The sequence below is a fragment of the Drosophila ficusphila genome, unplaced genomic scaffold (genome assembly GCF_018152265.1).
Source record: "Drosophila ficusphila isolate 14025-0441.05 unplaced genomic scaffold, ASM1815226v1 contig_414, whole genome shotgun sequence".
Classification (NCBI taxonomy): Eukaryota; Metazoa; Arthropoda; class Insecta; order Diptera; family Drosophilidae; genus Drosophila; species Drosophila ficusphila.
Genome location: NW_025064328.1, coordinates 13,148,689 through 13,169,171, shown reverse-complemented (window position 1 = coordinate 13,169,171; position 20,483 = coordinate 13,148,689). Strand labels below are relative to the sequence as shown.

Below are 20,483 nucleotides of genomic sequence, written 5' to 3'. Positions count from 1 at the left end.
CAAAAAATACAATTTAAACTTTCAATTCTAAGATAACTTATTTAATATGCAGTAAACTATCCAAAAATGTACCATAAATTCAACATAATACGAATTTGCCAACAATACATATTAAATAAGTTAAATAATTTAAGTAATTTCATTCATAACTAAATTGGGGGAATAAACTGAGGACATGAACTCTGATAATCGTTACAGAGTTCTTAAACTGACTTGTAAAAAGCCAAATTAACATCCTTGCTGACTATAATAAAAATATAATAAAAATAAGATAACAAAAAAATAAAACTTGTCCACTTGACAGCTATTGAAAATTATATTTGTTCATTATTAGTTATTAAATCACTTTTTCATTTCGCGATTGAGATTCCTATAACTTATTATTTTGGCTCTAAAATAGCCAAACTTTTACCGCTGCGTAAAACAGAACAGTGCCTTTAATTTTCGTGATTTTTTAGCACATTCTGGCACGAATCTCCTCACACACATAACAAAAGGCAGGAGAAAAATTGTAAATTAATACGGATATCCCGGACATTTTCCTGTCAATCGAGAGCAAAGTAAGTAAAAAGTATTTGAAAAACATCCATCTCACAACAACACACAAAACTCAGCTAAAAATGTTGCGCTTACAAAATTCTGGTTACTAATTTGTTATGAAAACGTCTCTCTCACGGCCGCCTCCTTGAAAAAATTTGGAACACAACGGAAAACCCAAAAGAAACGCTGCGGAATAGCCAATTAAATAGTATATATATAGGATCAGATCTAAGGAATCCCCAGGACTTCGACATGGTGACCCCCCAATCGCCGACGCCCATGTTCAATGGATTGGACGATGATCTCTATAACGAAGCCAAATTCGCACACGAAATCAACGACAAAATGCGGGTTCCCAAGAGAATTAAGGCCACTGGTGAATTTTCCGATGAGGATCTTCTACTGTCCAACCAGAACGGAATGATCAGCTCCTGGAACTATCACGACAAGATTGATATGAATGTGCCTGACAGGATTGTGGTCTTGGGACACAATCAGCATCTGGAGACCAGGTCTGCGCCTAGGGAAATCCAGCTGGAGAACTCCATTCTGCCCAAAAACCCCTCGATTGGCTTGGTGAGGGTCCAGACCCCTCCTCGCGTCATCACCCTCACCGATCACCATTTTCCCTCGGCCTCCGAGGAGAGTTCGCCCATTCGGGCCAATGGTCATCACCTTTACGGCCATGATCTCGACGAGGACGCTGACGACGAGGAGGGTCATGCGGCCACTCAGTATGTACGGGCCAATGGAGTCGCCCGAATGGGATTCCACGGCAATGATACCCACTCCGTGGAATCCGACTCCCAGGTGAGCAATTACACAGTTTTTTCGATTTAATAACTAGATAGGTGTTGTTCAATCCGGGTTTAATTGAAGTGCACGTGTAAGATTAACTAGCTAAGATAGATCAGAAAGCAACTTCCATTCTCAATTCAAATGTAATGTTTTAATGCAGACCCGTAGAAAACGTGCCGTAGCTAATTGAAAATGTGACTGTTTTATCAGCAGGCACTCGAGATACAAGACTTTAAGAAAGATTTGACTTTGTGTAGCTAACAGAAAGATTGTAAATCCCCATTCTAGCATTCAATACGTTTAATCCCAAAATGGATAAAGATACTTGTTTGTATATTAAGTGATATATTTAGCAAAGAAGTAGGAGTATTAAAAATGTTCCCACAATTTTATCCTCAGGTGTACGAAACCAAAACCTGACGAAATGCAATAACCGCTAGTGGCAATAACAGCGATCACATTCCGCTTCCCTTCTATTTATTCAGCCAAGAGATTAACGAACTGCTGCTTTTATTAATTTCTAGTATTGATTTGATAAGGCGGCTGACCCAATTCCAACCGACCGTGTGCAATTCCCACTCTCACTCTTGCTAATCGCTGGAGTAGGCATGTGGATCCGGTCGAGCCTCCTTTGCAGCCTGGTACTCTTCCTCCGGCGCCTCCTTCAGCCGCTTGGCAAAAGCCCGGCACTTCCAAATGTCGACTTCGGTGGCCAGACACTTGCGAAAATCGAAATCACAAAGTCCCAGGCTGAAAGAATCCTCTGTTGGTTCAAAGTAGTGGAGACCTCTTCCGACCTTTATGACTAATCCCGAGCTGAGTACGATCTTACGATCATGCAGGCTGTCGTCCAACTGGAAATTCATTTGGATATTGCCACTAGCCAGGTCACTCTTGATTTGTTGCAGGATCTGCAATTGATTTTTGGGCGCCACCGAATCTGGTCTCGTGGTCAAACGAATGTACTTTAGATAGCGACAGTTTTTGACCAGCACCTCCAAAAAGTTGATCAGATTCCTGAAGTGATGCGGCTCCGTGAGATGCGGCTCGTTGAGATGGGCCTCCCGGACACCATCGTCCAAGTACGCGCCAAACAGCCGCTGGTAGCTCCTGCCCCTTGCACCCCGTTCGATGGTGATGTGCTCCAGCATTCGACTGGTGTGCAAGTGACTCTTGACCTGATCCCTCAGCTGCTTGGCCCGCGCCTCGTACATCTTCAAGTACTTCCCACACAGCTGCCGGCGATTCGGATCCGCCTCGGCCATTTGGGACAACTTGAAGATGCTCTCCTCGTAGAGCAGAATCGCCTCCATGATGTGACCCGTCTGCTCGCACTTCAATGCGCTAATGATCGGCTCCAATTTGGGCAGTTCACTGTCGTCCATCTCGGCAAAGTTTGCACTTGTTGTCATTGTTTGGTCCCAAAAACAAATGGTTGACTATACGGAAATTTTGAGTCAGGGGGAGTAATTTTATTGTAGTGGAAACTGATTTGACAGAATCCTTATTTTTATAGAGAAAAAGTACAAAGAAACTTTTACGTAAAATAGGAAACATTTTTGGAAGCTCAAAAAAATATTATAGATTAAGATAAAATAGCGTTTAGAAAGTTATGTTGCATTATATAAATGTCATTTCTTAACCTGTCACAATCCTAATAGAGAACTTTTGTTCCTAGGGATAGCAAATATTTTTCAAAATTTTACATTCTTATACATTATGTTACCAAAGATGGTATACCCTTCATAACTTATCCACATGATCACTAATCCTCTTACGCTTCATTTCTTCCAGTTAACCACGGGCAGTGCCAGCAAGCGATCGCAGTTGAACCAGCAGCACAACAATCTGGATGCCTCGATGTTGGCGCATCGCGAGGGCACACCCATGGGTGAACTGACGCCCCACGAGGAGATTCTGTATCTGAGACGCCAGCTGGCCAAGTTGAATCGCCGGGTGCTGAACATCGAGATAAACAATGAGCAGCGCACGCAGCGCGAGAAGATCGTCTACTGTCTTGGCCTGGCCTACTTCGTCCTCAAGACAATATTCTGGCTGAATCGCAATTAAGATGGACGGGCAGGCGAGCTGTCGGATGGTTGAGAAGATCTTCGGTGGGTGCTAGGACAACCACTTCGCTATGGACACCCTTTTGGAACAGCTTCTTTCGTTTCTTGACTTCTATGTTTCTTTTGTGGAAAGGCTCTGAGAGAGACTTTGTTTTTTGTTTGCCATAACTAACTTCGTAGTCTAAGCTCGATAATAAATAAGCGCAACACCGTTCTGTTTTGTACACCGTGGAAAACCAAAAAACAAAGGCCCCCATACTTAATTTTTAAGATCTGGCACCACTTAAGGAGCATGTATCTAAATTTAAGCTTTAATCTCGTACGTGTTTCACCTGAGCAACTCTCAACACGAAGCCGAATCATTGAAAAGATATTGTTTTACGGGTTGTTTCTGTTGTAGATCTGTTAACATAACATTTGATAATCCCAAAGTGAAGACAAGAACTCTTAATGGTATTTGTATGCGAAATCCCATACGATAAATAGTTAAATATATATATAATAGTACACTAAATCCCACAGAAATCATTGCATTGATTTTTGCATAACAACCAGAAACGAAAGAAACCATTTTTAGAGTGTAGCGTGAATCAACTATTGAATTCATAATGATATTTAAAATAAAACGTTTAAAGTACCAAATCAAAGCATGTTTTGTTATTGATGTCTCCCAGGAAATACAATCTTCGATTTCAACGCATTTAAAAAATGTATTTATTTTATTTTGTTGGTTTTCTCATTAAATTATACGTATAGTTATCAATTAAAACTACCGATTAAATGCAATTACATCTGCTTGTCTCATCTACCTTCCGATTTCCTCTTCTGCTATACATCTTTAGCTAACAAGACGTTAAACATTAAGTTTAATGCAAAATGACGAAAAGACCTGAGCGAAATTTCGTTTGTTTCATTTGCGGTGTTTTGTTTGTTTTGTTGTTCGTGTATTTTGTGTGTGAAGTGGATTATTTCCCTTTCACCAGCCCGATCGTAAATTTACAGATCATTATCAAATCGATTTCATCCAACTACGGAGAGAACAATTGTTATTTTTTGTATCTTTTATTTTAATGGAATAATGTTATCTTTTACTTTACAAAATTTATGTGCAAGATATATTTTCTCTTCCGTTTCTCAAACGAATCGATTTCTTTTAAACGAAACGCCGTAGAAAGGATAAAGAAAAACACCTTAACGTACATCCTTCTTTTCTTGCTTCCTTCTCTTTTCTTGTTGTCTGTCCTCTTCTTTGTTTTGGGATAATTTAAAAGAAACGACTACTATAAACTTAGATTCATATGTATAAATACAATTTTGCATAATTTCGCGTATTTTGTGTTCTTCTCCCGTGTTTGAATTTAGATGCAACCTCAAAAGATCTCGCTGGTTGATGATGAGATGACCGATTGGGCTTGGCTTTCTATGCTATGAAGGGGGTTTTTTGTGGATGCTGATGCTGGATGTGGTGGTGTTGCCACCAGAGTTTTTGAATTCTTGTGGGATCTGGTTGTGTGTGACTTGGTGATGGATAATTAGAGGGTGGACGACGAGTCTACTCGCTCTCATCATCCTCGTCCTCATCGGACTCATCCTTCTTGCTCTTCTTCGACGCCTTTTTCGCTGGTTTCGCGCGCTTTTTGGCTCCACCGTTGGCAGCACTGCTGCCACCATTGGCCTCGAACTCCTTGACAGCCCGATCGTAGTCGTCCTTGGCCTTGGCAGCCTTGGCCTCCCACTCCTTTAGATTCACAATGAAAAAGAAAAGTATGTAAGCAAGGGTTTTTAAGAAAATGTTGTGTTAAGAGTACTCACCGACTTGTCCTTCATGGCCCTCCATAATTCGCCACCGCGCTTGGCCACCTCGGTGACTTTGATGCCGGGATTCTCGCGCTTGATCGACTCGCGGGCACTGTTGAGCCACAGCATGTAAGCGGAGAGTGGGCGTTTTGGTTTGTCAGACATATTAAGTTTGTGTTTTTTGTTGAACTATTTAACAAGTGTTACAACTAAGTTTCTTTTTTGCTTTGAGCTGAAAGTAAATGAAAAGGAAATTATTAGTTTAAGCTTTTTTATGTAAAGTAATCTGAAGGATATTGTAAACATTTATTTTACAATATACTGAGAACTCACAACAAAGTCTGTTAACTATTTTTTTTTTTAAATCGTTTTATACAATTACTATGATGAAATAATACCAGCATTTTCCTACTTTTTTATCTATAACTTCTCTGTATCTCTGTAGTACTGTACTCCTCAACAAAAATTAAACATTTAATTTAAAATGTTATAGGCAGCACATTTTCTTTTTAGCAGCGCGCCATGTTCCTGTACCAAACGCAAGCCGAAGCAAAAACACAGAGTGAGACAGCACTCCACCACCCGGGCTAAGCAATGGCGGCACAAGCGGGATGGCATAACGACTACTACGGCTGCTGCTTAGGCACTCTGTAGAAAACTAAAAAATGCGCGCGCGCGCGCTCTTTCTCTCGCGCCTCTTGCTTCTTCTATTTGCTTGAACGCGCGCCACTTAATAATTAATACGAAATTAATTGGGGCTCCAAGGTGGTATCGGGAATGAACCTTTGAAACTGCAACATTTTAACAGGCTTGTAGGGCATGTTACTTCGCTAACAGAAACGCTAATTTCGCGGCGAGTGCGAATACACAGCGAAACGGCAACAACACACATTTTCTGTATGCGACGACTGCCTTATATTGGTACAGGCTGCGACCCGCTCTCAAAAGGCAGGAAAGGCATCAAAAATGGCCAGAAACCTATTTCTGGATACAGGTTTTAGGGGAAAAGCACTTTATTTGTTGCCAAAAGGGCCTTATTAAACGTTTTTAAGTCAATAAAATTGGTACTTTAACGTGCTTAATAAGAATCGAACGTGTCTCTCTTTCTTTGAGAGCGCTCTCTCTCTCTTTCTCTTTTTGAAACTCCAGAACTAGACGTTTTTTTAATTTGGCAGCCAGTTTGACACTTTGACTGTCTTGTATTTATCACAGAATTTATGTTTTTATGAAGTCTTAAGTTTTTTTTTTCCTGCCCTGCGTTCACCAACCTTTGTCGTTTGATTCTCGAAAAAAAGTGAACGAGTTGGCGTCGACTGCCAAAAATGAAGGCGCCGCTCTCACGTACTGCACTGCCGCAGTCGACGTCGGCAGAGGTGCGCAAAAATGAAGTCGGCAGATGTTCGAGAGAGCGAAAGAGGGTGAAAAAGAGAGAACGCGAGAAATTGGCTTTGTTTTTGTGTTTTTTAATGAACAACTAGACAAATGTCAATATTTTCAAAGATTTATAATTCTCCTCATTTAATAAAAACCAAAACAAACAAATTAAATATTTGAGTACAGCCACTCATTCCCAGGGAATGAGAGAAAACGACCGTCGCTTCTCTCTCTCTCTCCGAACCGGCGAATTAAAAGAGAAACGCTAAATGTCGGGTAAAAACAAATGCACGAAAACGTACATCTTATAGGAATAGTACAGTAGAAAAGGCGCGCGTTTCGGTGGCGTCTAATAATTAATTTCACAAGTAAATCGCAAGTTTTGGGCAAAGGCAAATGTAAATTGCGACGGCGGCAGCCATTTTGAGGCGAGGCCAAGAAGCAGTGAGCAAAGAAAAGAAGTCAAAGCCAAAATGGCAACGCTTTCTCTGCTGCTCTTCTTTTGCCTTTGAGGTACAGACACGCTGCCGCTTGAAAAAATTCACTAACTGATTTCGCAAGAAAAAAATCTCGGTTTTATGTGGACTTCCACTTCACTCTTCACAAGACTTGGTCACCAAAACTGTCTTTTTAATTAATACTTTTAAGTTATTTGCACAATATTCGGGAACCAGAGGAGAAAACCAACCTTGTTCGTTTGTCGCTCAAATAAAACTGTACGGAACATCGCGTCGGACGACAAAACGAAGGCGAGTAGTTGAGCAAAACGCCGACTGGCAGCGACGTCAGCAGCGACGCAGCTGCTTTTGTATTGGTGGTGGAGAGAGAGGCGATTTTCTCTCCTTGCGGCGGCAGCGAAAGCGGAGGCCGATAAATGGCATGTAAAAACAAATAAAACGCTAAGCAGGAAAAATGCGTTTGGTGGGATAATAGACCAACTAGATGCTTAAACAAATTAAACACTATGTTCTTTTGGATTCATATGCGACTGCAACTATTTTGCAGTATCAAATTTTTTCGTCTACGAACGTATACTGGAAAAACCCTCACAGTACTCTCACTACTCGGACAGTACATACACCTCAAAAAGAACGAGGGCCGCTTTTTAAAAATGGCGCCAAATTTGTATGCATTAAATATCGTACGAAATTGTAGGGCCACAAAAAAAACTAATCTCTTACCTGAGTTATTCGCAATAATAAATTAGTATCTTATGGGATCTCTATTAATAATATTAGTTATTTTACTTACACTTATTCTATGGTGCCTGCTTGTTCAAAGAAACTGTGATCAATTTCCTTTTCTGTTTGGTTTTACAAATAGTACGAGAAACTCACTTGCTTGACAAAATCACCTTTACTATGACTGTTCCATATATGTATGTAAATATTCCGACAGATTGAAAAGCAAAGGCAATGCCTAGCATTTACACTTGTTTCTATTATTTTTTATATTATTATTATTAAAGATTCCTAAAATAATAAACTTTCTTCACTACACTTTTTAAATGGTTCTCCAAAGTGATACTCTCCTAAAATAAAAAAGTTTCGGTTACTAGCAATTCCTAATAGGGAAAATTCCGTGTAACCGCTACATTTCGGTCAGATTTATTCGGCAGATGCTTCCATGCATTTTCCCACAATCAAATCGTAAATACCCGAAAACGGGAACAAAGACAAAGCGGCAAAATGGGTCCTAGAATCGTTGCTGCAGTTTTTCTTCAGGGCGGCACAAAGGATAGCGATGTCACGCGCTGTTGCAAGTTCACAATAACCTAGGATAAAAAAGGACAAAGCGAGGAGAGGGGCGAGAGAAAAAAGAAGGCAAACAGGCAGATGATGATGGAACCTACTGTAGTAGTCTTTATTTTAATTCTGTAGTATTCTTTATTTTAATTCTTAACTTTTTAGCTTTTACACATGTGTTCTCTTCTTCGTCAATCTCAAAAGTCGGTATATCAAGGATGGTATCCTATCGATAACTTATTCAATCACAATCATATGGTAACTCTTAATAAGTACTACCCACCCGTTACATCTGGTAACTCTTAATACTACCAGCCTGCTACAACTCGGCCATCCTGATTTTGAGATAGCCCTCTATCTCCTGTTAACATTATCTCGTACATCAATAGATGAATTTGTTTTTCTTAACCAATGTCTAATATTTTGCGCACTCCACACGCCTTGGTAAGGATTTCGAGCTAACTGAAAGCCATCAATGTCTTTGATCAAATACCTATCGTTTTTTAATATCTTATCAATAACATAAGGACCTTTACTTTTTGGTAACAGTTTTCTTGCTACTCCTGCCGAGCTATCAAAATTTTTTACCATAATATAGTCTCCTGTCTTGAATTTATTTGGATCTTTTCTTTTACTATTATAATATTCCTCATTTTTTGACTGTGCTAATACCTGATTTTGTTCTGCTTCCTTTCTAATCTTTTCCAAATCTCTTTCACAATTTACATCTACACAATTTTCCTCTTCTAGCTTTTGTTTTAGGTCATCACTTATTTCCCCTTTTTGTTGTAACCCAAACAACATTGTACTTGGATATTGTTTTGTACTTCGGTGTATTGTATTATTCAATGTGTATTCAATTTGTTCGATAACCTTATCCCAATGCTGCCCCTCTTTCGCCTCAGTAAGTTTGCTTAACATAGGACCTAAACTTCTGTTAACCCGTTCCACCTGTCCATTAGCTTGAGGCGATCCCGTGGCCACTTTAATGTGCTTTATATTTGCGTCACTTAAAAACTTTTCGAATTCCCCCGAAGTAAAACCACTACCTCTATCTGACACTATGCAACTCGGTTTGCTATATGATCGAAAATAGTCTCTTAATGCACTAACAACTTCTTTACTATTTGTTGTTTTTGTCGCATATAATCGTAAAAATTTCGTACACCCATCTACCACTGCTAATATGTATTTCTTTGATCTACTCTTATCCACTGGTCCATAATGGTCAATATGAATAATATCAAATGGTTTATTACCTTTGGGTATGCTATGTAATACCCCACATTCTTTGCCTGCATTGGATGAAAACGCAATACACTTTAAACAATTTTCTATATGTCCTAACGATTTGACTTTCATGTTCGGAAACCAATATGTCTTCATCATTGCACTAATCATTTTATCCCTACCAATATGTCCTAATTCATCATGATACTTATACATAACATGATCCTCCATAGCTGCTGGTACATAAAATAATATCCTGCCATCATTCGTTTTCCTATATACTACCCCATTTCTCATTTCAAACAATTTCAGCTCACCTTTTTCTAACAATTTTCTAATATTTTGTATTTTCATATCCTTCGTCTGACAAATTACTAAATTTGTTTCTAAACTATTTGCTTCTGTTATCATAATTGTATTATAACATCTCGACAAAGCATCGACGTGCTGCATTCTGCTTCCAACTCTATGAACTATTTCATAATCAAATTCTTGTAACTCCAACGCCCACCTTGCTATCCTTGGATTTAAATCAATTTTATTTAAAGTCAAAGCTAATGAGTTACAATCAGTAATAATTTTAAAACGCTTTCCCTGTAAATATATTCTGAATCTTCTTAAAGCATAGATTATCGCTAAAGTTTCTAACTCAAAGCTATGGTACTTTGCTTCTGTTTCTGATGTGCGCTTCGAAAAATAAAAAATAGGATGAAATTTTTCATCTGCCTTTTTCTGAAAAAGTACCGCTCCAAACCCCAAGGCACTGGCATCACAATGCAATTCAATGTCATCTCTATGATCATAAATTGACAAAACTGGCGCTTGTAACAATTTTTCTTTTAAACATAAAAAACAATTAAGCTCCTTTTCACCAAAATTAAATTTTCTATCCTTTCTAAGTAAATCATACAGAGGTTTTGCAATAATAGAAAAATCTTTAATAAACCTTCTAAAATAAGAACATAATCCTAGAAAACTCTGCACTGATTGAACTTTATCAGGCATAGGAAAATTCTTAATAGCTTCTAAACCCTTATCATCGGCTCGAATACAACCTTTAGATATATGAAAACCCAAATATTTAACACAATCCTGCATAAACTCACATTTATCTAACCTTAATTCTAGTTTATTTTCTGCCAATCGAATCAAAACTTTCTCTAAAATTGCAAAATGTTCATCTATATCTTTGCTTGCGACCATTATATCATCCATATAAACTATAACCTCATTTTCTCTAATCATGTCCGCAAATACAGTATTAACAAATCTTTGAAATACTTGAGGGGCAGTTTTAAGCCCCATCGGCATTTTTAAAAATTCGTATTGGCCCAATGGCGTCACAAACGAAGTGTATTTAACCGAGTCCTTATCCACAAATACGTGAAAGTACCCATTTTTTAAATCAAGTTTCGTAAATATATTTTTTCCTACAAGTTTATCTAACAAATCGTCTATTAAAGGCAACGGATAATTATCTCTAACCATAATTTTATTAAGCCGTCTAAAATCGACACACATTCTAAGATCCCCCGTTTTTTTCTTTACTAAAACAATTGCTGAGGCATATTCTGAACTACTGGGTTGTATAATACCCTCTTTTAGGTATTCATCTAACATAAGTTGTAGTTTTTCTTTTTCCGCATATGATAGTCTTCTAGGTGAACAACTAAATGGTTTTTCTTTTTCTAAAATAATTTTCATCTCGCCCCTAATATTGGGATTTGCTTGCTTCTTTGCATTTATATAAGTGCTTTCTAACATTTTTATAAATTTTGCTCTTAATGCATAATCCACTTGTGTCCCAATCTTATATTCTCTTTCAGAATCCACTACATTAATTTGCATCATGCTACTTTGAAAATTTTCTTCTAACACTCCTCTAACTAATTCCTTTGACTTTTCATCTAACAATTTACTAGCTAACAATCTATTATCTAACAATCTATTACCTAACAATTTACTCTCTAACAATTTCCTATCTAACAAACAATTTTCTGCTAACGATTTATCAACCAATTTGTTTTCTACCTTTTCACAATCCATATTCATTTCACTATTTTCTAACAATTGATCTGCTGCTTCCACTAACTCCACTTCATTTATTCCTTCCTGCTCCAAGTTTGGCCTTATGTTGTCTTTACCATCTAATAGGCTTTCAGTACGCTCATTACCATTCACATCAAGTTCACTTAAATATAATTTTATACCATAAAGTTCCATAAAATCTCTACCTAAAACAATATTCCATCTCATAGACTCGTTAGGCACCACTTTTAAATCAAAATTAATTTTATTACTGTTCTTGAAAATGTGACAAAATATTTTTCCGAATACATTTAATTGGCTTTCATTTAATCCAAAATATAACACTTCATGTGTGTGTAATTTAATATTTGTTGGAATACATTTTTGTTTAATAAACGAAACAGGGCTGCCCGAGTCTATGAGGCATTCTGAAATTATAGATTCGTTATTACTATTACTAAAATAAATTACTAATGACCTTACAAAATTGTTTACGCCGCTGTCCTCCGTCTTCACCTTCCTCTTCGGGCACTGCGCCATTAAATGCCCTTCGTCACCACATCCGTAGCAAGATCCCGGCTTCCTCTTTGGCTTACTGCAATCTCGTGCCCAATGTCCCTTGGAGTTGCAATTGAAGCAACGAGAATTTTCTTTTATATCTCTGCCCTTCGCTGCTTCCGACTTCATCAGCAAACCACTCTGCCTAGGTAAGGCAACATCTGCAAATGCTCGCCGCATCTTCGCCGGATTATCAAAGCACTGTAGTTTTGCCTGGATGCGTAGATTTTCATGTGGTATTCCCTCGATAATGCCATCTAATAACTCATCGTCGTCCATATCCAAATCTCGAGCCAACATGCACTTGTCCTCAAAGTATACGCTGAAATTTTCGTCCGATATCCACATTCGTCCAGCAAATTTCCGACGTAGCTCAATTTTCGGAAGTTTTCCACCAAACGCCTCCTTCAGTTGATCCAAAACTTGGTTTATAGGCTTCACCACACGTACCGGATCTGCATGCAGCCACTGCAACGCTTTTCCTTTAAGCTTTGCAATACATAATAATTGTCGCTGCATGTCGTTCAACTTGTGCAATTGTGTAATATTGTCAAACTGAGCAATCCAATTTCGCACTGGTGTATTTCCATCGTACTCCATTAAAATCTCTTTGGCCAATGAAAACGCCATGGATGCCCAGTCACCGAAATTTTTTTCAGCTGCCACATTTCGCTGAATTTCACAACTTGCATTTCCTTGAGCATCATCTTCTACGTCTTGGCATGATGTATCGTCGTCTCCCTCTAACTCTTGGTTTCGTCCATGCATGCGTAATTGTTCCAGAACATTCTTAGCGGCCTCGATTTCTTTGTACAAATTTGCCAACGCTTCTGTTCCTTTAAACATTTCAGCTTGTTGCGATTGAATTACGCGTCTTGTCTCCGCCACCAGATGATCATCTTCCAAATTGTCCACTCTTGGTGCATTTCCACGTTCTGCTGCTGGTACAGCATTAAGACGCACCAGCAACTCAGCTTTTGTGCCTTTTGTGGACAAACCCAATTCGCCAAGCCATTTTTTTAATACCGCCATTGCATAATTATCACCAACTATATCCATTTTTTCTGTTCTTGATCCCACTTCTGAATTTGTAGTAGTCTTTATTTTAATTCTGTAGTATTCTTTATTTTAATTCTTAACTTTTTAGCTTTTACACATGTGTTCTCTTCTTCGTCAATCTCAAAAGTCGGTATATCAAGGATGGTATCCTATCGATAACTTATTCAATCACAATCATATGGTAACTCTTAATAAGTACTACCCACCCGTTACATCTGGTAACTCTTAATACTACCAGCCTGCTACACTACATACATATGTACCTGGAGGGTAGAATTGCATTCCGTTGCATCTAGATTGCGTTAGGGATAAGTAAGAAGAAACTGGGCTGGAGTATTGAAAACGCAATATTATTGCAAAAAACCCAAAGAGCATTTGGCGAACCAAAGTGCTTACTGTTAATTAACAGCTGCTGTTAGTGTTTATTATGCTGACGATCCCTCTCCAATTTTTTCGCCTCAAGTTCCGCAAAGTGAACGACAAAGGGGAGAGCGAAATCTGCATCTGTCAAAAAACTTCAATTCAGCTTCATAATAAATGTACACTAAAACATTCAGTGGTGTCTGTAGGATTAAAAGGGTTATATTCCTAAGACTTAGTTTTTTGGTTGATGAAATAATGTTAAATAAAATTTGTAAACCATTTGACTGTTAACTCCTGAAAGTTTGGAAGTTACTCCTAGTTCCCATCTCCAGAGTGATTATGTTCCTGACTCTAATTGTACATTTAAATCTTCGTAGCATCACAGTTTATAGTTAAAAAGAGTGGAGAAACAGAACCAAAAATTCTCGAATTCATACTTTTACTTTTTGTGACGCTTCACTCTAACCCCCATTGGATCCACCTCTGTTTTTAGGAATCTCTCGCGAGCGCCTCTCAGATAACGGACCTGCGCGCCCCTCTTTTTCCCTTCACTCTCTCAAGCAGCGCCAAAAAGCAACAAAGCACGTCGTCAGCAAACTTTTCATTGGTTTTTGCCTTGAAAATGCCCAATAAAATCGTTGTTTACATGATTCTTTTTCTGGCTTTTTAAATTTTTTCTATTTTAAAAGTTTTTGAAATAGTAGGGTACTTTGTAACAATTTTTTCGTTCTCCAAACGCACATTTTTAAGGCGGTTTTTGAATAACGGTGTTAAAATCTGTTGTTTGTGCTTTGTCTCCCACTTAAAAGCAGACTTGCAAACGAATATGTACCACAAAGGCAGCCTCCATTGAGCGAGGTAGCATGAGAGAGGGACCAAGACTGGGGCCAGAAAAGCAGCAGAAAAGCAAAAATCAACATGTATTGCTTCATTCGAAAAGCAGCAGTTGTTTGGAGAGGTTATCGCTTGTGCTTTTTACCCGTTTCTGCTTTTTCGCAACAAGGGCGCGTTATTCACAGAGCGGGTTCTCTGAAAATAGAAAGCCCCATCGAAAGAGATCGCTAGTTGATTAGGTCATGAGCAGCACGGTCGGACTGCCCTACCGCTTTTCTGATGAACGTACGGTAAAGTTCGTGGAGCTTTACGGGCGAGAACCTTGTCTATGGAACAAACGGCCCTACTTAAGACGTGCTCGAAACGCCGCCTATCGGCGAATTCAGGCCGGGATTAATACCGATATCGAGCCCCACGAAACATGTCTGACCATCCAGGGTGTAAAGATGAAGATCAAGAATCTTCGCACTGGATATCACCAGGAGCTGAAGAAGATCCGAACCATTCCGGGTTATCAGCCTAAGACACCTTGGTTCGGACCACTCCACGGATTCCTGGCTGAGTTTTTGGACACGGTAAGATATAGTTACACTTTCTAGTTTTCGTTATTACTTATTTTTTGAAATCACCTACGCTTGGAAAAAGAATCCAACTTCCTTTCCCCCGTCTTTTGAATTATTTTTTGGTTTGCTCTCTTTAAGACCCTAAGCATTATTAGAGTACTTTGCTCAGAGTACCGGTGTTAATAATATACAAAAATATTTTTAATTGTGGATTCTTCTCTGAAATCTTTTTCCAGAATGACGTAGATACCACGACCACTCCGCAACTAAGAAAACTACAGATTCGTCTCACAAGACTTAAACCCATAAAGATACAGACGGAGATCAAACCGGATCCAGATGATATAACTGCCGTTGAGATGCCCCCTGCTTCCTTGTTCACTGTTCTTCCAGCACCCATGCCCATGGATCAGCCACCTACTCCGCCTCCCTCACTGCCCAAGCTCCTTGAAGTAAACTCGACTCCACTTCCGGCTCCTGTTCAGATGCCGCTTCCCATATCGACGGCCTGTTCCCTTTCCGAAAAGAGCGAGATCTTGGGAGTCGGACTGGGACCGGTGGCTGCAAGAGGAGCTGGAGCTGGAGTGGGTGTTGGATTGGGGGTCGGAATGCGTGGCGAAGATGAATTCACTTACTTCGGCTTGAGCGTAGCTGCCCAAATCCGCAATATGCCATTGGCCAATGCAATGGTAATGCAATCTAAGATCCAGTACATGATATCCATGGAGCGCCGAAAGATTGGAGGCCACTCAAATGAAGTAGATATGTTTAACTAATCAGAGGAATACAGAGTTGCATTGCCCAGCAAATAATATTCATATCTGCACCAACCAAAAATCAATCTGTAGATAATATTCTAAGTTAAATGTTTATTTTTTAAACATTTTTTTATCTTATGTTTATATTATGCTTAGGAAATTTAAAAATGTGTTGATTCATGAGCTAAACAACAAATTGTTATTCATATTGTGGTCCTTATCAGAAATTACAGTGGGTCTTACTGAATTTTCCGAAACTAACGCAAGGCACTAATATTTTTGAAATTTTATTGTCTGTCAAAGGAACGCAAATATAAACATATCATTTTGATTCTAAATATTTATATTTCATCTTAAAAACTTTATGAAAAGTTGAACATAAGCAAATAAAAGATATTTAGCTAAGTTCTAGCTGATTGTAATTTGCTGGCGTTCACTGTGTCGCCGGAAGACAAGCAGAGAAGCAGAAACGCAAGGCGGCAAAAACAGTGCGAGTGGGAGAAAGCAAAACCATACCGTACTGTACCAAAGGCGAAATGGAACCTCTGCCACTGCCTCTGTCGGCGTTGACAGCGACGCGTTCTCTCTTTTACTCTCTCAAGATTCGAGTGTTGGTGGCCCATGTAAAATACGTGCGTGTAAACTTCATGTATGTATCACATGATGTAACTAACTATGTACGTTTTGATGAAATGTATGCATAATCAAATATTTCTTTATTTTATCCGGGCTTCTATCTGTTTATTGCCGATTTTGGCTTTTTCAGCAGGCATGACCAATACACACATACACTAAGCCACTGTGTGTGCCCAATAAATTCTCGAGAATCGAGAAAACTGAGACTCTGAAACCGGACGACAAGCAACCACAATACACGCACAAGCGATTGTTGTTTTTGTTGCTTTTGCTTATCAGCTTCGGCAGTTTATTTGCAACACATGAACACCCTACCCAAAATCACAAGTCGAGCTTAACGGTTTCTGCAGTGCATTCAACTGGCGACCTTCAAATGTGCATCCGATAAGATCGTTGGCATCACGCCCACAGCGGGTGGTATCGAACTGGGTACTCACCTGCCATAAACTACAGTGGGACTTCCCTAAAATTAAAGTTAATAATAACTTAAACCTTGTTTTATGATATTAAATTCATATATTTTTTGTTTGAGTAACAATAGGAATAATTTTATTTGCATTTAATCGTTCTACGATTTTCCTTGCATCTGCCATTATCAATTCATTGCCACTTTAGTGAGTTTGGACTGTGGTTCGCCCACACATGGACTCTAGGAAATAGAGTTGCACTTTCGCGCCCGCCTTAAATTGGGTCACAAAGGAGTTAGTCCTGTCCTGTTGCTCGTGTGTTGGCTTTGGTTTTCCCTTCGGTCGGTGGTGCAACAATAGGCGCCGTGGAATGTGGATGTGCCGAAGATACTGAACTTGGCCGTGGAGTGCGATGAATGATGGGGGCATGTTCCCTCATCCAGTTATCGCTGTTGTTGTTAGCGGCCGGTGAGCTTTACCCCAAAAACACACAGGCACAACAACAATGCGTCGCCGAACACCATCCGTATTATTTAGCGAGCTCCCCGATTTTCTACCTCGACCTTCCCTCCCTCCTTTTTGGCGCACAGTATGCATCATCAGCTGTTCGGCAGAAACGAACACCGTGAAAGATGGAAACCGGCAGAAACAGAACAGAAATTGAGAGACAATCTCAACGGAACGCACTTTAGGTGAAGCGCTTTTTTGCCTTAGCTTTTGGCTTTGATTTTGAAGATGGTATGAAGGTTTCCTGTGACATCCACATGTTTATCCTGGAAGACAGGACCAAAAGAAAAAAATGGTTAAGATGTCCTCCCAGTTAAAGGATCAATTAAAAGCGGATTACAGCCAATATGATGTGATTAGCCACGGATCCTTTAGCAGCATACAAGTAATCCCCAAATGATAAAAAAAGCAAACAGAAATCAAAATATTGGCAAAAGTCTTTCGCCATTAAGGGTATTCTTATAAATGTAGCGATTCTTTCTTCAAAAGGACAAGACAAATATTTTTAAGGTTTATACCGTCATTCCAGGTTTTAACTCAAATTGATATTCCGAAATTTTCAGAAGCCTTTCCTAATAAACTTGCAATTAAAATAAATAATATTATCTTATTATTACTTCATTAAAGGGCGGCTTCCGAAAGGGAAATCAAAACTTCATTAAACCCTCGCTTAATCAGCACTAAAAATTCCCCCAGCAAAAAGTGGCGCCAAAAAGTTATTTTTTCCCTTCGGTCGCGTAAGACCCTCTATAAAATGTAACGGTAAAGGCAAAAACCAAGTACATTTAGTCCATATGCCAAGCATATTGGTTCGAGTAGATGAGCAAAAACGGCGACGCAACAACAAGTGCCCCGTATACCGTACTCTGTATTCCGTATTCCGTATCCCTTGGATGGGATATTTGTCTGCATCCTGCTGTGAGTACTTCAGTCTCCTGATTGTCTGCACCAGGATGTATGCGAGTGTGTTCGCAACATTCACTTACTCAAGGCGAACTCATGCAGTTCAGTTTCCATGAAAGGCACAAAATACTCGACCCTCCAATCCGCACACATACCGCACAAATTGCTAGATGCTTTGCTGGCGGAACGAAGCCCGGTTCCAGTTTGCCTCATGTCGCATGTCCAGGCAACAGGATTCAGCCTAAGCTGGCTGGCTGGCTAAGCAGGGTTCCGGGGAAGGAAGGATGAAGACCGAGGCAAGGATCTCATAGAGGAATGCTTAGTACACACAAAAAGGACAGAGGCCTGCTACGCTCTTAAGCCATTACCAAGATGAAAAGTTGCAGCAGAATGTGGTAGAAAGGAAAAATGTGTTTCGTAGGGTATCCGTATCTGCTGCATTTTCTTGAGGATCTACTTACGCTTTCCAGGGCTTATGAGAAAATTTGTTATTTGCTTTTTCAAATTAAAATTTTTGGTGACTATTCAGAAACTGAAAAGCTTTTTTACCTGTGTACTTTATATAAAATGTTTTAGTTTATGTTTTTATCTGAAGTCATTAAAATAGGTTATGCTCTTTAATAGAAGAATATAAGAAATGATACCAAGTTGAACATAACTTAATAAATTTCTTTTGTAACTGATTATCAACAGATATAGTTCATTTTTAAGGACAAGTTATTATTATTATTATACCTTTACATATTTAATTTGTCAGGCCTTATTTAAATGCATGATATAAACGACTATTTTCTGTTGTATTCACCTTACAGAGCATCTATTCTTCGATAGGTTTGCTCTTTAGAGGCAAGTACATACGCATGCAGGCTCGTTATTTCCACATCCTGTCAAATGTGCGCCTCATGCGTCCCCATTTCGATGAAGCGTCGCCAGTTCGCTCGGCTCGTTAGCTGGTTCGTTTTTGCATACTCCGCCCGAGAGCGTATGCCCCATCCTGCGTACCGCAGGATACCCCCCTCCGTCCACATTATCCACTCCTGGCCGACAATTGCCACCACCGAAAGCCAACGCTGCCAGTAGCGTTGGTCGGTCGGTTGGTCGGCTGCAGCCCGCTTGGGTATCTCTCCCCCCTCAATCCCCGCCTCCCGCCTCCCTGTTCCCTCCTCACCACCCCTTTGCCTTAACTCCCCTAATAGAAGCTACAACATCAGAGCCCAGCCGACCCAGCACACCCCACCATCCCCCGGCGATATCATCCGACGGGCCGTTGGCTTCGGTGTTGCTACACAGACACACGGCTGAAATGAGACGACAAACAACCATAATAATCGACCGACCCACTGGCACGGTGGGACCAATAGGCAATGCCAAAAAAAAAGTGCATTTCCTCGATCTTAAAAAATATTGTTAGAATTAACGGATTTTTGTGTAGCAAAGGTGTTGTATGTGGCAGAGCAACCCCTTTTTCCGTAGGCACCCCGAGTTGTTTGGGGTTGAGGTCAACGATCTGTGAAATACGTTACCATATTCTGTCCCATCAAAGGATACAGTTGTACAGGCTTCCTAAAGGATATTTGCATATTAAAGCGGAAATCTTGATTAATAGTACCGCTAATACTGTTTATCAAAAAATGTAGGGGTGTCATAAAAATCTCTGGTAACCGTATTCTCAAAACAATAATACTTTAACACCCTTCCATTTCATTGGCATTTTCATTACTTAAAAGATTATAAATTCTACCAAAGCATACTTACTAAACGATCTTCAATTCTGAATCTCACTCGATATATTTTTAATAGGGGGTTTATTTTATTAAGAAAAGTCAAATTATTTAAATTAGTGCATAAAATCCGAACAGCTTGACACTTTATTGCTTTAACTGTTTTTTAATGAACCTATAAATTTAAATGCAAGCACGGCTTAACTTTAATAGTTCAACTGGCTTCCCCCAAATTTCTTATCTTAGAGATATTAAAATAAATTTCACATGAAAATGGTAATATCATATTTTCCAATTGCGAAATTATCAGGGGGACTTGCATCAGGAATCTAAAATCTGGTTAATCTGTTTAGCTGTTCATCATTAGAGACCGGGTCCAGATTGTCCCACTGCCTTTCGCATACCCTACGCGCAAGCGAAGCGGCCTCTTCGGTTTCGTGTGTTGTTTGTGTTCGCTTCGCAGTCGGGCAGATACAGATTCAGATTCCGATTCAGATACAGTCGCACATACAGTCGCGTATGTGGAACGACCGCCGCCGTCTGTTCGCCTCTCTTGCTCTTGCTCTTCCTCTCCCTCGCACCCGTTGCCCCGT

The 20,483-nt window shown here is 39.5% G+C and overlaps 5 protein-coding genes across 6 annotated transcripts; 2 read left to right on the top strand and 3 right to left on the bottom strand.

Moving 5' to 3' along the window:
- The first annotated feature begins 435 nt into the window (after positions 1–435).
- LOC108090829 (transport and Golgi organization protein 11) lies at positions 436–3,631 on the top strand. 2 transcript variants are annotated; one of them, XM_017189690.2, is made up of 3 exons: positions 436–560; positions 722–1,350; positions 3,133–3,631. In XM_017189690.2, exons 2-3 carry the CDS (start codon positions 793–795, stop codon positions 3,406–3,408), a joined length of 834 nt encoding a protein of 277 aa, XP_017045179.1. In that variant the 5' UTR covers positions 436–560; positions 722–792; the 3' UTR covers positions 3,409–3,631. The 2 variants fall into 2 exon arrangements, with proteins under 2 accessions (XP_017045179.1, XP_017045180.1); XM_017189691.2 differs by lacking the exons at positions 436–560; positions 722–1,350 and adding an exon at positions 2,945–3,072.
- On the bottom strand, positions 1,832–2,860 carry LOC108090830 (MIT domain-containing protein 1). The gene has a single exon (XM_017189692.2). It carries the CDS (start codon positions 2,748–2,750, stop codon positions 1,929–1,931), a length of 822 nt encoding a protein of 273 aa, XP_017045181.1. The 5' UTR covers positions 2,751–2,860; the 3' UTR covers positions 1,832–1,928.
- Positions 3,632–4,453: 822 nt separating the features above from the next.
- Positions 4,454–7,379, bottom strand: LOC108090831 (high mobility group protein D). The gene is made up of 3 exons (XM_017189693.2): positions 7,267–7,379; positions 5,220–5,436; positions 4,454–5,145 (listed from the first exon to the last, which is right to left on the bottom strand). Exons 2-3 carry the CDS (start codon positions 5,367–5,369, stop codon positions 4,960–4,962), a joined length of 336 nt encoding a protein of 111 aa, XP_017045182.1. The 5' UTR covers positions 5,370–5,436; positions 7,267–7,379; the 3' UTR covers positions 4,454–4,959.
- A 1,035-nt stretch (positions 7,380–8,414) lies between these two features.
- On the bottom strand, positions 8,415–13,459 carry LOC108090828. Its single transcript, XM_017189689.2, has 2 exons — positions 12,065–13,459; positions 8,415–12,009 (listed from the first exon to the last, which is right to left on the bottom strand). Exons 1-2 carry the CDS (start codon positions 13,196–13,198, stop codon positions 11,998–12,000), a joined length of 1,146 nt encoding a protein of 381 aa, XP_017045178.2. The 5' UTR covers positions 13,199–13,459; the 3' UTR covers positions 8,415–11,997.
- Positions 13,460–14,264: 805 nt separating this feature from the next.
- On the top strand, positions 14,265–16,113 carry LOC108096831. The gene is made up of 2 exons (XM_017198736.2): positions 14,265–14,970; positions 15,195–16,113. The coding sequence occupies exons 1-2, from the start codon at positions 14,638–14,640 to the stop codon at positions 15,732–15,734; spliced, it is 873 nt and encodes a 290-aa protein (XP_017054225.1). The 5' UTR covers positions 14,265–14,637; the 3' UTR covers positions 15,735–16,113.
- The last annotated feature ends 4,370 nt before the right edge of the window (positions 16,114–20,483 follow it).

Excerpts from the sequence above, each read along its gene's own strand:
- LOC108090829 (XM_017189690.2), top strand. The coding sequence starts at position 793 with ATGGTGACCCCCCAATCGCCGACGCCCATGTTCAATGGATTGGACGAT. Across the intron at positions 1,351-3,132 it reads CCGTGGAATCCGACTCCCAG|TTAACCACGGGCAGTGCCAG; the intron begins GTGAGCAATTAC and ends CATTTCTTCCAG.
- LOC108090830 (XM_017189692.2), bottom strand. The coding sequence starts at position 2,750 with ATGACAACAAGTGCAAACTTTGCCGAGATGGACGACAGTGAACTGCCC.
- LOC108090831 (XM_017189693.2), bottom strand. The coding sequence starts at position 5,369 with ATGTCTGACAAACCAAAACGCCCACTCTCCGCTTACATGCTGTGGCTC. Across the intron at positions 5,146-5,219 it reads GGGCCATGAAGGACAAGTCG|GAGTGGGAGGCCAAGGCTGC; the intron begins GTGAGTACTCTT and ends GTGAATCTAAAG.
- LOC108090828 (XM_017189689.2), bottom strand. The coding sequence starts at position 13,198 with ATGGATATAGTTGGTGATAATTATGCAATGGCGGTATTAAAAAAATGG.
- LOC108096831 (XM_017198736.2), top strand. The coding sequence starts at position 14,638 with ATGAGCAGCACGGTCGGACTGCCCTACCGCTTTTCTGATGAACGTACG. Across the intron at positions 14,971-15,194 it reads TGGCTGAGTTTTTGGACACG|AATGACGTAGATACCACGAC; the intron begins GTAAGATATAGT and ends ATCTTTTTCCAG.